The sequence below is a fragment of the Emys orbicularis genome, chromosome 13, assembly GCF_028017835.1.
Source record: "Emys orbicularis isolate rEmyOrb1 chromosome 13, rEmyOrb1.hap1, whole genome shotgun sequence".
Taxonomy (NCBI): domain Eukaryota; kingdom Metazoa; phylum Chordata; order Testudines; family Emydidae; genus Emys; species Emys orbicularis.
Window position 1 is genome coordinate 37,229,538 of NC_088695.1, and position 17,764 is coordinate 37,247,301.

Consider the following 17,764-nt stretch of genomic DNA (forward strand, 5'->3'; position numbering starts at 1 on the left):
CAGCGGGCTCCATGCTCGCAGTGCTGTGGCGTCCGCGCTGTCACTGACCAGAAAAGTGCGCGAACTGATTTCCCGCCGGTGCTTTCAGGGAGGGAGGGCGGGAGTGACGGTTGGATGACAACAGTTACCCAAAACCACCCTCGACACATTTTTTTCCCCAGAAGGCACTGGGGGCTCGACCCAGAATTCCAATGGGCAGCCGGGACTGCGGGAACTGTGGGATAGCTGCCCACAGTGCACCGCTTCCAATGTCGACGCTTGCCCCGTTAGTGTGGACTCACAAAGTCGAATTACTGTCCTTAGTGTGGACACACACGTTCGACTTTGCAATATCGATTCCACATATTCGATTTAAGTAAAATCGAAATACCCTCGTAGTGTAGACAGACCCTGAGAATATTTGCGTGTTTAAAATGAAGGGTTTGATGGTGGAAATCCACAGAAATGTCAGGAACCCCTTGCTACTGCAGGTTCAATTTCCCACCAGACCCTGTAATAGGCCATGGTGCTTGCAAACAAAATCACCAAACAAAAACAGAAACACCCACAGCAATCAAACCACCATGGACTGAGTCAGACACCAGGCACTTCCCCCTTAGCGTTTCCCGAGGGAAGTGAGGTAGCGTAGATAAGAGGAACCCTTGCAGTGAAAGAACTAGTTAGAGAGGCTGTTTCATTGCAAACGCCTACAGGAGAAACCCGGGGCTTCCTAGGAACACAAAGGAAGGATTTTCCTGGAGAGAGACTCCCCTGGAATCGACGTCCCACCCAGCTGTGGGGAGAGGCAGAACAATGAGGATTTTCCCCATTCTGGGTTGGATGCTTTTCCCAGGTAAGGCAGCAGTGAGCGGCGTATGCCCCAGCAGAACCAGCCAGCGTTGTTCCTCGGGCCCGTCGCACACCCACGTGTGTGTTATCGGCTAGCAGCTGCTGAGAAGAGATTCCAGGAACGGCCCCTGAGCCTGCAGGACCCCAGAGCACCGCTCCCGGAGACTGGGATTTTGTGCCTTTGCTAAAGTACCTGCCTCTCGCTCGGGGCCTGTATCATTTGAACGGCTCCTCGCGGTTTGTGTAGCTGCTCAGTCAATGGGAGCTTGTTTGCAAAGCTCCCCGGTGGTAAAGCTACTGCAGGTTGGTGCTTTACATTTGTAAGTGACCAAAAACTTCCCAGCCGAGAAGGGGACAACGGGACTGTCCCAGAGTCTCTCTCTGTGGCCATGAAGAGTCTGTGTAAGGTACATTTGCCCCCACATTTTCCCGTGACACTCTGTCAGGGGGTTACGGGGGGTCCAGACTTGCAGCAGCCCCTATGATCCTGCAAACACGTTTTCTGCTGTGGTTTATTCTGAGCGCCAGCCGCCCTCTGCGCTTCCTGCAGAGCGGATCCTTTTCCCTGCCCCGGCTCAGGAACTGGGGGAGGGGAAACTCCCCTGGGGGGGGGGGTGTCTCCCCGGGAGTTAGTGATGACAGGCACAGCACGAAGGCAGGGGACCAGGGATCCCGCTGACCCAGTTTCACGTCATGGACTCTGAGAGGAGGGGGAGTTAGCGGAAACCTGCCCCTGTCTGGGGGGGAGGGGGGATTGTTTGTGTAAGCGGGGGAATGGTCCCGCTATTGTGGGGAACTTTCCTGGCTTCTGCACTACCCCGGTGAAGTGGGCTAGCGAAAGGATCCGAGTCCTCGCTCCCACTTCCTTTACCCAGAGGCCTCCCTGCCCTTGAGGACTCCCCTTCCACTCTCCTGTCTGGCAGAGTCCTCGTAAACCCCGACAAGGCTGGGCCCAGGATTCCTGGGGGGCTTGACCCCCAACCCTGCTGTGGTCACCTAGGACAGGGGCTAGGGTGTCCCCACTCCAGGGTACTCTCTCTGCACTGGGCACCTCCCTGACCCACTGATCATTTTATACAATTTAAAGCAAATACAAGTTGTTTAATTAACAATTACTTTTAAAAAAGAATAAGGAAAAATGGGAAAGGTTAAAGGAAAACCCATCACCCTGCTCTGTGGCAGGGATCATCACAAGCAGTGTCTCTGGAATGTCAGGGCAGGTCACAGTCTGTTCCTTGTAGGTCCCAGGCCTCCTTCTCAGGCCCTGGCTGTGTTGCAGAGACGCTGCGGGTTGGACACTTGCTCTGGTGATGGCCACACGCTCTCAGGCTCTAGGTGGCAGGACCCTTCTTCCCAGCGTCGCCCCCGCCCTGTCAGGGTTACGATCCCCCTCCAAGTCTGGCCTGCAAGGCCTCTTGGCTGAGGTATCTCCCTGTGCTGGGCCCACTGCCAGGGTCCCCCTCACTCTCCCCAGCTGCTCACCGCACCCGGCTCCGGACTGCTCCAGCCCCAGCTCCAGCCCCAGCTCCACTCTGCCTCAGCACGGCTGCTGCTGCTGCTCTGCCTTCAGCTCCCTGGGCTGCTTCTCTGGCCCCTCTGGCTCTGGTTGCTACAGCTCTGCCCCCAGGACAGGTCTGCTCTGCAGGCTGCTTCTGTGACTCTGCTCCCAGCTCTGACCTGCTTCCTGGCTGCTTGTCTGGCCCCTCTGGCTCTGGTTGCTGCAGCTCTCCTCCCAGGGCAGGTCTGCTCTGCAGGCTGCTTCTGTAACTCTGCTTTGGGGCTGCAGCTCTGCTCCCAGCAACTTAGCTCAGGCCCCTGCTCTCTCTGGGCTGTGCTCTGGCTTTGGGGCTGCAGCTCTGCTCCCAGCAACTTAGCTCGGGCCCCTGCTCTCTCCTTAGCTCGGCCCCACTCTGTCTGACTCAAGCCATTCCAGCTCACACGGAGGACGGGACCCCCCTCGCCTCCTGACTCCCTGATTAGCCTGCCCGCCCTGTCAATCAGGCTGATCTGGAGCATTGGCCTCTCCCCATTGTTCCTGGGGACTGTCAGTCTCAGGCTCCTGATTTGCCATCGACCCTTCCCCTTTTAGTGCTGGGAGCTAGCCAACCAAAACACCCCCACTGAATGTTAGTAAGGGGGCAACAGTCCCCTTACATTTGGGGGTTATTGCCCGGCCGGCCATGAGGCGGGTCCCTCCATCTCTCAGCAGTGCCCGGCTCCTCTCCTCGGGTCACGTGTCAGAGACTCAGGTGGCGCTGGGGGCATTTTGTGTTTGTTCAGACGGAAACGGTGCCCCGGGTCTCACTGGCTCTGTCTCTCGCAGGCTGCTGGGCGGTGACGGGCCCCGGGGCAGTGCGCGGCCCCCCGGGCGGCTCGGTGGCTGTGCGGTGCCGGTATGAGACGGGCTATGAGCGTTATCAGAAGTTCTGGTGCCGGGCAGGAGGTCGGTTCTGTTCCAACTGGCGTCACATCGTTGAGACCGATGGGTCGGAGGCCAAGGTGAAGCGGGGCGGAGTCTCCATCCGAGACAATCACACCCAGCGCGTGTTCACTGTGACCCTGGAGCACCTGACACGGGCAGACGCCGGCACGTACCACTGCGGGGTAGGGAGGACTGGACTTGATCTCAGGGCCACTGTGGAAGTCACCGTCTCCCCAGGTAAATCCCGGCGCCGCTCTTCAAGGTAACGCGGGAGTGCGGGGCCCGCAGCCAGGCAGGCCGGTGTCCGGCGCCCTGGGCTCTGCGGGGCTGCAGCACTGGACACGTGTGTGCGGAGCGGAGTGGGGGAGCACCGGGGTGTCAACCAAGGCGCTGCCCTGGAGAGTCAATTTTAGATCCAGGCCAGTTTCCTAGTGCCCCGCCCAGCGCTCGCCCCAGGGAACACGGTGAGCGCCCCTCACCCAGACCTCCTGGTAACACCTGTAAATAACACAGCAGGGCAGTTTCTCCGTGCACTGGGTCGTGTCCCGCGTTGGAGGGGGGGTTGCAGCGGGGGGAGGGGCTCTGCTTTCACCCTGGGCTGTTCTCATCATAGATTGTGTGTGTCCGGCCCTCGTCTGGAGCCTGCAGATTAGTGTTACTCACTGAGTTCCCAGTCACTCGCTCGGGTTTAAGGGGGAACCTTGATGGGTGATGTGGCTTTGGTTCCCGAGGGTGGGGCTGTTAGTGCCCTGTGGGACTCCTCCTGAACCCGGAGAGGACAGGAGCTGGCAGCGGTGGGGTCTGGGTATCACTGTTGCTGACAGGAATGGGGATGTTCCAAGTGAATAAAAGACTTGCAGCGTCGACCTGTGGAACTCCTTGACAGAGGATATTGTGAAGGTCAACACCATAACAGGGTTAAAAAAAGAATTAGATAAGTTCATGGAGGACAGGTCCATCAATGGCTATTAGCCAGCATGGGCAGGGATGCAACCCCATGCTCTGAATGTCCCTAGCTTCTGTTTGCCAGAAGCTGGGAATGTGTGACGGGATGGATCACTTGATAATTACCAGTTCTGTTCATTCCCTCTGAAGCACCAGGTATTGGTCACTGTCAGAAGACAGGATACTAGGCTAGATGGACCATTGGTCTGACCCAGTATGGCCGTTCTTATGTTCTTAGGAGAAGGTTGATGTTTTGTGGGGACCAGCCCCCCCTCTTTATGCCCTACCCCACTGGTTAAGGGGAAATATAAATATTGGCGCTGCCATTTAACCCCCCCCCCCCCCCCATACACAAATCTCACATTCAAAAAGAATTCCCATTGGTGGAGTCCAGTTCCAGCCCTGAAATCTACATGGATTGACTTGTGATCCTCGATCCTGCCAGGTTGCACCCCCCCCCAGTGCAGACAGTCCCCCCAGGAAGGAGCATAGCTAGGTGCATTGTTTACTTACTGTGGCAGGGAAATCAGTAACCAGTGTCTCTTCCAGGCAGGAGGCTCTGCCCTGATTCAGCATCTGGACGCAGAGACTCCTCACTGCACTTAAACCAGATAAAGGGGCGTGAGCGAAAACCAGAGACAGTTTACACATTTTCTAAAAAGCTGTCGATTCTGGCAGCTTTTGCCAGCCGACGCCCTGTTCCCTGGCTTCTTTCATCTTGCAGCCGCTGCTGTGGGGTACCAGCCAGAGAGAGAGGGGCAAAGAGAACAGCGAGGGTGGATGTACTAACTCTGTTGCTGGAGTGCTAATTCAGCAAAGCATGGGCTGGCCAGAGGTGAAGAATCTGTGGATAAAATTCTGTACTCTGCGTCTGGGTGGCGCACCCTGGAGGAGGGGGACAAAGTTGGCTTTAAGTCACCCTGGCATCTTCCCAGTTCTGAGCTGTCACATGCAGTAGGCAGAGGAGTGGCTGCTCTAATTTCCCACAACCTGCCCCCATGGGCTCCCCCAGGAGCAGAGAGTTTCTATGGCCCTGAGTGACAGAGCGAGACATGCCCCCCCCACCCCCCACCCCAGTCTGGCATACCCCATGCCAATGTTTTCAGTGAAGGGAGGCAGCATAGGCCCATTTGCAGCCTGATGCAGTTCTTATGCTGGGGCAATTCTGCCCTGGTGACTGCAGGGCTTTCAGGGCCCCTCTACTCGATGGGAGCAGCCTGCAGGGGCCTCCGCAGAGAGGAGAATCCCTCCCCTGTGTCTCTTGAAGCCTAAACCTTGTTTTTAGGAACAAGAATGTTTAGTGCCATTGAGAAAATGGCATTTCGTCCCGGGGGATCTGATTTACTGAGTCTGTTTTTATCCACAGCTACTTCTTCCCCACCCCCAACAGAAAGGTCATCATCAGCAACATCATCAGCGACAGCTAATTCTTCCCCTAATTCAACAGAAAGGTCATCATCAATGACAGTGCAACCAGCTTCTTCTTCCACGTCAAAATCTACTTCCATCTCCACAACTGCTGAGAAAGGGAAATCCAGCTTCTCCACTAACCAGGACAACACTTCCCCTGTGTGAGTACCAGTGCTCCAGCCAGAGTCACTTATGGGTGCGTCTACACTGCAGCTGGGTGCGAGCGCCCAGCCTGGGTGCACAGACTTGTGATCGTGGGGCTTGCGATAATGTGCTAAAAATAGCTGTGAAGACATTGGGGCCTGGGCTCTCAAGCTCACCCCTGACCCCTAGGCGTGATGACAGCACAAACCACAAAGTCGAAGCAACAGCTACGCAACTACATTTAGGACACTAGGGTGAGCCCCCACTACACAAGGAGATCTGCCCTGGCTGGAAGGATCACTCCCTATGGGCTGCCAGCTCACTGGAACCAGTGCAACGTCAGGGTGAATATACCCCCTTATTCTTCCTTCACAGTTCAGTATTGCGTTTCACCCGGCATCATGTCTGAGCCCGGAAAAATCACAACTTGTGTCTGCCTCTGCACAGGAGCTCTCTGATCTGTGAGGCCAGGACACTAAACCCTGCTCCTCTGTCTTCTCTCATTTCCCCCCTACAGCCTAAACCATGAGCTGTCTCCATAGGATGTGGTGCTGCCTGGGCTAAATCCTACAGAACGGTCAATTCTGCCTGGGCTACAGCTCGGAGGAACAAGTGAAGCTGTTCTGGGGTATAACCGTGATCCCTCCTCCTTCTCTGCAGTTCAGTGGGACTGCTCATGTGCTTAAAATGATGCACGTGCTTAGCTCTGTCAGGTCACATCTGATTACAACCCTCCCCCATTAAACCACTAAGATGTGCCGATCCCTGCTGAGTGAGCCATGTGGTCATACTACTGTAACCGTCCCCCTTCCTCATTCATTTCCCTCCTTACAGCTTGTTTCTCCCACTTCTTGCACCACGCCTGAGAGTCTGCCCCTGCCAGCACATAGGCACATGAGCCATTTGAGTCACATGACTAGTCCCATGGACATCTACATCCTGGTCTATACGATCTATTCCTGACAAGGAGAGTCAGCAAAGGGTGCGGCCGAATCAGCGCTGAACAAGCTCCAACTAGACAAGCTGCAAGATCTAGAGCCAAAATATTTCAAACTAAGAATTTTAAAAATCGAATGATCTTTTCCCCCGTATATTTTGTTCGCTTTTTGAGCTCTGTGCATCTTCCAGAATGAAAGCCGACTGGTCAGTTTCACTTTTGCTTCTAATTAGTTCCACTCCAGCCCATGCACTGACTAGCATAATCCTGCCAGGTTTGGGTTGCCAGATGCCAGCGCTGCAAGTGGCATCCTTACTTACTTACATTGGAATTTAAAACAACGCATGGAAACATCTCTGTTGGTCTTTGGTATGATCTGACGCTGTCCCTTTAAACAAAATAAGATTTCTATCGGCTAAAATTAGAAGTGGATTAAAACTCCAGAATCCCTGGCACCAGGAAAAAACCTAAAGGAAACCAAAATGTCGAAGGTCTTTATCCTGCAAACCCTTCCACATGCTTGCTTAACTTTAAGCATGTTTAGAACATTAAGTATCTGCTTAAAATGTTTGTAGGATTGGAGCTGAAAATACCAAAGAATTAACAAACGTCACCACAAGTGAGTTAAAGCTCATATTTATCAGCTGTACCAGAGAGGCTGCTGCTCATTTCTGCTCATCTCAAAGACAAGACTTAAAAAAGGGGCAGAGGAAGTTAGTTAAGTAGCTGGCTATGCACATTCCCATGCAGCGTGAGATAGTGTCCAGATAAAACACTGTGCATGAGAAATGAGCCATGAGATGGGGGAAATCACCAGACTAACACAGCTTTGGACATCCTTAAACTTGCCCCACCCAGCATCAGCTACAACATTAGTGTCAGCTGGGCAGGAGGGGGTGGCTGGGTGTGACCAACCCACCGGCGGGGATCCAGACAAAGCTTCACCCTCAAAGTTTCTATGACCTGGGCAGACAACACGTGCACAGGGCACAGACCGTGCCTGCTGCATCAGACTCTTCCTACAGACTGCACCATCTTGCTGGCTACTCACGTTTGTATTTGGTGCAGGTGACCTGAGTTAGCCCGGACTAGGATATTAATCTGCTGGACCCCGTGGGCCTGGTGCACAACACACAGTTGCTCCTGGCTGAATTAGCAGTAGAAGGAGAAAGTGGGAAACAGACATTCTCTCTTTTTCCAACAGGCCCCGAGACTCAGAGATTTTCTTCTACATCCTGATACCATGCGTCCTGCTGGTTCTCATTTTGTTTCTGCTCGCTGCTGTGATGTTGGTGAGACTGTCCAAGAAGAGGAAAAAAAGTAAGTGAAATCCTGCATGTGTCCTCCAATGAGTCATGTTTCTGATCCTTGCTTCTTCTCTCCCTCCCTCCCTCTTCCCAAACAGGGAAGTCCAGAACTCCACTAAGCACAGGAGCTGGAAATAGGGGCGCTGCCACACCCCTGGCTTGAAGTGGTTTCCATCATATATGGGGTTTACAGTTTGGTTCAATGGCTCTCAGCACCCCCACTATACACATTGTTCCAGCGCCCCTGCCACTAAGGCCTGGTCTACACTACGAGTTTAGGTCGACTTTAGCTGCGTTAAGTCGACTTAAGCCTGGACACGTTTACACGACGAAGCCCTTTCTTTCGACTTAAAGGGCCCTTTAAACCCGTTTCTTTACACCACCTCGACGAGGGGATTAGCGATAAAATCGGCCTTATGGGGGTCGGAATTGGGTAGTGAGGACGGAATTCGACATTAGTGGCCTCCGGGAGCTATCCCACAGTGCTTCATTGTGACCGCTCTGGACAGCACTCTCATCTCAGATGCACTGGCCAGGTAGACAGGAAAAGCCCCGCGAACGTTTGAATTTCATTTCCTGTTTGCTCAGCGTGGAGAGCACAGGTGACCATGCAGAGCTCATCAGCACAGGTAACCGTGATGGAGTCCCAGTCCCAGTCTCAGGATCGCAAAAGAGCTCCAGCCTGGACCAAACGGGAGGTACGGGATCTGATCGCCATCTGGGGAGATGAAGCAGTGCTGGCCGAACTCCGAAACAGTAAAAGAAATGGCAAAACATTAGAAAAGATCTCCAAGGCCATGAAGGACAGAGGCCATAACAGGGACGCACAGCAGTGCCGCGTGAAAATTAAGGAGCTAAGGCAAGCCTACCACAAAGCCAGAGACGCAAACGGAAGGTCCGGGGCTGAGCCGCAAACATGCCGCTACTACGAGGAGCTGCATGCCATTCTAGGGGGTGCAGCCACCAGTAGCCCAAGCGTGTGCTATCAGTCCCTCTCTGGAGACAGGGAAGCGGGTTCGGCGGACGAGGAAGATGAGGATGGAGAGAACATCATAGATAGCTCACAGCAGCAAGGAAGCGGAGAAACCAGTTTCCCCAACAGCCAGGATATGTTTGTCACCCTGGACCTGGAACCAGTAACCCCCGAACTCACCCAAGACCCTGTGGGCACACAGGGGACCTCTGGTGAGTGTACCTTTGTAAATATTACACATGGTTTAAAAACAAGCGTGTTTAATGATTAATGATTAATTTGCCCTGGCAATCGCGGCCAGTACAGCTACTGGAAAAGTCTGTTAACGTGTATGGGGATGGAGCGGAAATCCTCCAGGGACATCTCCAGAAAGCTCTCCTTCATGTACTCCCAAAGCCTTTGCAAAAGGTTTCTGGGGAGGGCTGCCTTATCCCGTCCGCCATGGTAGGACACTTTACCACGCCAGGCCAGTAGCACGTAGTCTGGAATCATTGCATAACAAAGCATGGCAGCGTATGGTCCCGGTGTTTGCTGGCATGCAGACAACATCCATTCCTTATCGCTCTTTGTTATCCTCAGGAGAGTGATATCATTCACGGTCACCTGGTTGAAATGGGGCGATTTTATTAAGGGGACATTCAGAGGTGCCCCTTCCTGCTCTGCTGAACAGAAATATTCCCCGCTGTTAACCACGCGGTGGGGGGGAGGGGTGAAGTGACCAACCCAGAGAATTGGGTGTGTGGGGGAGGGGAGTTAGTTGGGTTTGTGCTGCATGTTAAACCTTAAACCTCAGCCCCTCCTTTTACATTGCAAACCCATTTTAAATGGCCAACCCAACGGGTGCTTGGTATGGTTAATGAGAGCAGTACTGTTTTAAACCATCCCCACTTGTTAACAAGGTTAAAAAAGCCCAAAGACTGTGTCTTACCATGGCTGCCTGCAAGCTGAAATCTGTGGCCTGGCACTGCGTGAGTGATCTCTCACACCAAACCGGCAGTCCCTCAATATAAGAGGAAAAATGCGACCTTGTAACGAAAGCACATGTGCTGTGTGATGTGAACAGCAAAATCTAACGTGAAAGAGTGTACCCATTGTTCTCAAAAATGTATCTTTTTTAAACAACTCTCCCTTCTCCTCCACCAGCTGCAAATGTTTCACCTTCACAGAGGCTAGTGAATATTCGAAGAAGGAAGCGAAGGACACGTGACGAAATGTTCACTGAACTACAGACTGCCTCCCACGCTGACAGAGCACAGCAGAATGCGTGGAGGCAGTCAATGACTGATTTTAAAAAAGCCCAATATGAGCGAGAGGAGAGGTGGCGGGCTGAAACGCGGGCTGAAGAGGAGAAGTGGCGTGAGCTTGTACTCAGAAAGCAAGAGTCGATGCTCCGGCTGCTGGAGCATCAAAGTGATATGCTCCTGCGTATGGTTGAGCTGCAGGAAAGGCAGCAGGAGCAGAGACCGCCGCTACAGCCCCTCTGTCAGCAGGAGCAGAGACCGCCGCTACAGCCCCTCTGTAACCAACAGCAGGAGCAGAGACCGCCGCTACAGCCCCTCTGTAACCACCAGCCCTCCTCCCCAAGTCCCATTGCCTCCTCACCCAGACGCCCAAGAACACGGTGGGGGGGCCTCCGGCCACCCAATCACTCCACCCTAGATGATTTCCACAGCAATAAGTTTTAAAGTTTTAAAGTGCAGTGTGTCCTTTTCCTTCCCTCCTCCCCCACCCATCCCGGGCTACCTTTGCAATTATCCCCCTAGTTGTGTGCTCAATTAATAAAGAATGCATGAATGTGAAGTAACAATGACTTTATTGCCTCTGCAAGTGGTGCTTGAAGAGGGGAGGGTAGGGGAGGTTGGGGTGCTTGGTTTACAGGGTAGTAGAGTTAACCGGGTGCGTGGGGGGGGGCTGCGATTTCATCAAGGAGAAACAAACAGAAGTTTCACACCAAATCCTGCCCAGTCACAAAACTAGTTTTCAAAGCCTCTCTGATGCGCACCGCGCCCTGCTGTGCTGCTCTAACCGACCTGGTGTCTGGCTGCGCGTAATCAGCGGCCAGGCGATTTGCCTCTACCTCCCACCCCGCCATAAATGTCTCCCCCTTACTCTCACAGATATTGTGGAGCGCACAGCAAGTAGCAATAACAATGGGGATATTCTTTTCACTGAGGTCACAGCGAGTCAGTAAGCTGCGCCAGCGCGCTTTTAAACGCCCAAATGCACATTCCACCACCATTCGGCACTTGCTCAGCCTGTAGTTGAACAGGTCCTGACTCCTGTCCAGGCTGCCTGTGTATGGCTTCATGAGCCATGGCATTAAGGGGTAGGCTGGGTCCCCAAGGATCACGATAGGCATTTCAACATCCCCAATGGTTATTTTCTGGTCCGGGAAGAAAGTCCCTTCCTCCAGCTTTCGAAACAGAAGAGAGTGCCTGAAGACGCGAGCATCATGTACCCTTCCCGGCCAGCCCACGTTGATGTCGGTGAAACGTCCCTTGTGATCCACCAGGGCTTGCAGCAGCATTGAAAAGTACCCCTTGCGGTTTATGTACTCGGTGGCTTGGTGCGCCGGTGCCAAAATAGGGATATGGGTTCCGTCTATCGCCCCACCACAGTTTGGGAATCCCATTGCAGCAAAGCCATCCACTATGTCCTGCACGTTTCCCAGAGTCACTACCCTTGATATCACCAGGCCTCTCATTGCCCTGGCAACTTGGATCACAGCAGCCCCCACAGTAGATTTGCCCACTTCAAATTGATTCCCGACTGACCGGTAGCTGTCTGGCGTTGCAAGCTTCCACAGGGCTATTGCCACTCGCTTCTCAACTGTGAGGGCTGCTCTCATCTTGGTATTCTGGCGCTTCAGGGCAGGGGAAAGCAAGTCACAAAGTTCCATGAAAGTGCCCTTACGCATGCGAAAGTTTCGCAGCCACTGGGAATCGTCCCAGACCTGCAACACGATGCGGTCCCACCAGTCTGTGCTTGTTTCCCGGGCCCAGAATCAGCGTTCCATGGCATGAACCTGCCCCAGTAACACCATGATTTCCACATTGCTGGGGCCTGTGCCTTGTGAGAGGTCCATGTCAATTTCCTCATCACTATCGTCGCCGCGCTGCAATCGCCTCCTCCTCCTCAGCTGGTCCTCCTGGTTTTGCTTTGGCATGTCCAGGCTCTGCATATACTCCAGGACAATGCGCGTGGTGTTCATAGTGCTCATAATTGCCGCGGTGATCTGAGCGGGCTCCATGATCCCAGTGCTAGCTATGGCGTCTGGTCTGAAAAAAGGCGCAAAACTAGTATCTAAAGACCAGGGGAAGAAGGGAGGGAGGGAGGGAGGGAGGGAGGGGCGGGCGACTGACGACATGGCGTACAGGTACAGGGAATTAAAATCAAGAAAGGTGGCTGTGCATCAGGGAGAAATACAAACAACTGTCACACAGAATGCCCCCCCCCCGAGATTGAACTCCTAAGCCTGGGTTTAGCGGGCCGTTGATTTGACGGAGGGAGGGGGGAAGGAAATGAATAAAACACAAATCTATTTTTTACATCTTAAGACGACAGTGCAGCATGACTGATAGCCCTCGGCATTTTCTGGGTGCTTGGCAGCCAATACTTGGCAGCAAATAGTATACTACGACTGGTAACCATCATTGTCCAACGAGGACGGTTAAAGGCAAGGGGTTGCTGCTGTGTAGCAATGTAGCCCCACGTGTGCCAGCCACATGTCTGCCAGCACCCAGATCGCCCTCGGCCTTTTCTGGGTGCTTAGCAGACAATACTTGGCAGCAAATAGTATACTACGACTGGTAACCATCATTGTCCAACGAGGACGGTTAAAGGCAAGGGGTTGCTGCTGTACAGTAGCCAGAAGGATCGGTAAAGGCGCTCAGGCTACAATAATCTATGAGCATTTCAGGCAACCTCTAAATTTACTTGCTTTCAGACCTGAGGAAAGCTCTTCTTGCAGATCTGCTGAGCACCCAGATCGCCCTCGGCCTCTTCTGGATGCTCAGCAGACAATACTGACAGGACGGTTACCAGTCGTAATAAACCATCTACTGCCAAAAGGCAAGGGGCTGGTGCAATGCAGCCCTACGGCTGCCAGCCCCACAGCTACCAGCATCCCGAGCGCCGATGAAGGCTACTACTCATGCTGCACCGTCTACCGCCAAAAGGCAGTAATCTGCTGCTGCTGTTTAGCAATGCAGTCCCACGTTTGCCGGCACCCGGAAGACATATGGTGACGGTGAGCTGAGCTGAGCGGGCTCCATGCTTGGCGTGGTATGTTGTCTGCACAGGTAACCCAGGTAAAAAGGCGCGAATCTATTGTCTGCCGTTGCTGTGACGGCGGGGGAGGGGCGTGATGCAATGTACCCAGAACCCCCCGCGGCACTGCTTTGCATCATTCGGGCATTGTGATCTCAACCCATAATTCCAATGGGCGCCGGAGACTCCGGGAACTGTGGGATAGGTACCCATAGGCACCCATAGTGCAATGCGCCGGAAGTCGACGCTAGCCTCGGTACTGTGGACGCGGTCCACCGACTTCATGCACTTAGAGCATTTTATGTGGGGACACACACAGTCGGCTGCATAAAACCGGTTTCTATAAAACCGGCTTCTATAAATCCGACCTAATTTTGTAGTGTAGACAAGCCCTAAGTGACTTCTCTGCTTATTGCACCCTGCTGAGCTCGACAGAGCACATCTGAAATGCATGAGAGACCCACGGGCAACATTGTCCAAAACTGCAAATAACTCTGGTTACGGTGTTTGTGCTACATCTCGGTTGGAGCTGGGCAAAGTTTTACCACCAAAACTATTTTTCAGAGAAAAATGCAGACTCAGCAATACCAATATTTGGGTTTTTCAATTTGAAACAAATTCTTGTTTCGAAAAGTGTGTAAAAACCAATCAAATGTTGAAAACGGTCAAAACTGAAGAGAAACGTTTCAATTTTATCTAAACAAAACGTTTCATTTAACCTTAAAAAAAAGTGATTTCAATGTTTTGAAGTTGCCAGCTCCCCATCCGTTATTTGCCCAGCTCTAAACTGCATATACACACACATCCCTCATGCTGTGTAGCTGCTTACTCCATCACTGAAATCAGTGGGACTCCCTGTGGAGTAAAGGTGCTACCCTAAGTAAGGGTATCTGAGTCTGACCCTAAACACCAAGGTCTCCTTCCTTTTCACTCACTGTGTCACTACGTGGGAGCGTGGCTTGAGAGCTCAGGTGAGCTCTGATCAGTCCAGGATCTGGCGGTGTGTGGACAGTGATGGATCATGTCAGGGTCAGTCAGTTCCACAGGATCAGCTGTTAACTAAAAACATTACAGAACTCTCCAGACAATGGAGCGCAGCTGTTGTCAGCTGTGGCGTTTTGGACCATTCCTGCAGAAGAGACCATTTTCATGTGGGAGCTTTTGCTAGCACTGAAGGATCTTTTCAAGTTTGGTTGTATTGTTTGAATGGATTTATGCTGATGTGCCCCTGTTTGGTTTGGTTCAGTAGGCTAGGTCCGCACTGAGTCTAAAGAGAAGCTGGAGTTTGGTTCAGAGGGCTGTATTGTGCAGGTGATGGAAAGCGGTCACTGACTGGTGCAGTCGGCCGGATCTCCATTAGCACCTAGAGAATAGACCCATTTCCTTTTGGATCAGTGGCAGGGCAGCACGGAGTTAACCTAGACTCAATGGGCTGGATTTACTGTGGCATTTCTGGTCTTCTGAGCTCAGTGTGTGTCCCCCCTGAAACATAGTTACAGGTCAGCCCTGCAACTTAAAACTGCAAAACTGTGAGAGCCGCAGTTACCCCCTTACTTGTTGCTGTAACTTGGCTCTAATTTGATCTCTTTTCTGTCTCATCCAACGCTTTCAGGAGCATCTGTGCAGAGGGACAAGAAAATCAACCTGTCAAATTTGGTAAGGCAAATCATAATATGTCCTGGTAACATCACCTCTTAAATCTGTCCTAGGGAGGTGTAATATCACAGGTGCGGGGAAGGGCCCAGAGAATGGGCCTTCAAGAGGGACCATTCTCAATAGACTGACTCAGACTTTACTGAATTGCATCAGAGTGACCTATGGTCTCATTTCCAAAAAAGAGAAACTGCAGAAATGGGGAATCTCAGAATTCACACAGGAAACTGATTTGGTTATTCAGATCCATTGGCAACAGGAAAACTAAAACAGAACAATGAGCCACAATAGGTGGTTGCAATGGGGCTTTTGCCACAGACTGTGGGTGTGTCAATGGTTTCATGCTTTCATTTCCCAGTAGCTCATTGATCTGTTCTCCATTGTGGCTTATTACAATTAGAATATGGATGAAGTTCATGTATCTTTCCACTAGAATAAGTAGTTCATGGGAAATAAAGCAACAGGAGCTACAAACACTTATTGTCCACTCACACCAGTGTAAATCCAGAGTGACTCCACTACAAATGAACAGGCCAGATTCTCTCCTGCACTCGGACAGCGCTGCACCCCTCTACCAGAGCAAAGCTGCCCCAAAGTCAGCATATCCGGCCTTCAGAAAGTCACCCCAGCATATGGGAAATCTTGGGTGGTGTGGAGTTGCCGGTGTGGCTCTTACATCAATTTACAGCTCTCCTTGAGATTTTTAGCTTCCACCAGTAACATTTCTATCCACATGTTAATCATCCTGGGCTGGATTTTCCAAACCCCAGGACCCCTAGGCTGTTCACATCTTCATGCCCCATTTGCACAAGCACTTACACCAATTGTGCGCACAAATCACATCATAGATTATTTGTACAGGCAAGTATAGCCTGGCAAGTGTAAGTCAGGTGCAACGTTGTACATCTAGTTTTGCACATCAATCAGCCCCAGCAGGTGGAGGGATGTTTATTTTTTCTGAGCGGGATGAGATTCTAGGCCCACCCTGCTGGAAATTGTGCATGGCTGTGACATCATTAAAGTGCCGCCCCTTCCCTCCAATCCAGTCAGACTGTGGTGACAAGAGAATGGATAGAAATACCCAGTTCCAATGGGCAGAGCCGTATTTCTTTGTTAGGTGTGTACAAATCTATGCACATGCCTCATTGAAAGTCAGCATCTTTAGACCCAGGACCTGCTGACCCCTTAGATCCCATGTCCATGTTCCCAGGCTGTGACTCCAAATGACAGTGTTTTTATTACACTAGGATAGAAGCAAATTCGTTGCCTTTAAAATCTCTTGCTCTGGGTCACTGGCAGCTTTTAATCATCCTCAGCAGGTGAGGAGATCCCATGACAAGAGGTGCTTATTTCCACCCGCGCTGCCATCCCAGTAGCTCCATTGTCAATTTGACTAAGATACGGAGCCCTCGTGTATCTCCTTGCGCTGAAGTCAGCTCATCTTTGTTTCAGGCGGTTGGGAACAATGCAGCATACGGCAGCCCAGAGTATGCGGTTATAGATTCTCCCGCAGCCACTGACCAAACAGGACTTTACAGCAATGTTGAGATCCTTCCTAACTCAGTGAACCCTGACGGCAGTTATGTGGGAATCCAGCCCCACTGTCAGGTAGGAAGAAAATGCAACAGCTGCCGTGAGGAGCTCAGGGCTGCAGCTAAGTCAAGATCACCCACTCAGGGCTCAGCGGGAGACACTTAACAAGCAGGGAACTCCCCTCCCTGCCAGCTCTGCAGACTTAAGATAAACTGGACTTATTTAACACTGGACTCAAGACTGCAGCCCTTACTCAGACAAAGAGTCCCAAGCACTTCAATGGGGGCTACCTGCATGAGTGAGAGTTGCAGGGTAGACCCACAGCATAGGAAGCAGTCTGGTGTTAGCATCTGGGTAGGCTAGATGAGCTAGTCGGTTTTTCTAGAAGAACGTTTCTTTCCTCCACTCTCTACTAGAGCCACTCCATACACCTCAGAGCCTCCTGCATCTCCCTTCAGTCACTCAGGACAGGGGCCAATAGCAGAAACACAAACAATTCTTTAGAGTGCTGTGCAGGCCACAGGGCCGGCTCTACTGCTTTTGCCGCTCCAAGCAGCGCGCCAAATTGCCGCCGGAGATGCTTGGAACGCTGCTTGGAACGCTGGTGCCTGGAGCCGGCCCTGGCAGGCCAACACCAAGCTACCAGACAAACACATCCCCTTTGAGAAGCCCCCCAACTAACCCCAGCCAGCAGAGTTTCTAGTTTCCTCAGTGTTCCAGGAAGGAAGTTGGTCTTTTCCCTAGACACCAGCTCAGGAGAGGAGCCACAAAGCCCAGTTCACAAGGCCCTTACCTCAGAGCCCTGACTTAGAACAAAGCATCTAGGGCCCAGCTCAGACTAGCCACCTAGGGCCTGCAGTTGGGTTTCAGTTCCCTGGTCTCACCCTTGCTTCCTTTTCCTGTTTATTTAGCTCAACCGCAGGGCAGGGCTTCCCGATTGCACCCAGACTGCTCTGGCTCAAAGGGGTAATACACCCATCCACATATACTTTAGGGATCTCAGCGATAAGTCCTCAATACACAGCCCAGACAAGTCACTTGGTTAAAGGGACCCACTGAAGTTCATGAAGCCAGGGTCTGCTCAGCTGCAGATACTTGGGCTCCTATTCTAGCTTCTTCCCTCTGATCAATGAGGTTTTTATTTCAGGGGTCAGAAGAGGTTTCTTATGCCACTGTGGCGATTTCCACCCCCGACCAGCAGCCCATCTATACCAACGTGGAGCAGCGCCCCAAGACAACACGCCCAGCCAAGCCCCCTGAGGAAACCCTGTACAGCCCTGTGAAGCAGCCGCCCAAACACTAACCCTGGATATGAGGTGGAGTGGGGATGGGGGGCTCCATAG

At 52.3% G+C, this 17,764-nt stretch overlaps 1 protein-coding gene across 1 annotated transcript; it reads left to right on the forward strand.

Annotated features, from left to right (window-relative positions):
- Window positions 1-792: 792 nt before the first annotated feature.
- Window positions 793-17,724, forward strand: LOC135888389 (CMRF35-like molecule 5). Its single transcript, XM_065416197.1, has 6 exons — window positions 793-832; window positions 3,152-3,487; window positions 5,562-5,766; window positions 7,891-8,006; window positions 14,848-14,891; window positions 17,569-17,724. The coding sequence occupies exons 1-6, from the start codon at window positions 793-795 to the stop codon at window positions 17,722-17,724; spliced, it is 897 nt and encodes a 298-aa protein (XP_065272269.1).
- The last annotated feature ends 40 nt before the right edge of the window (window positions 17,725-17,764 follow it).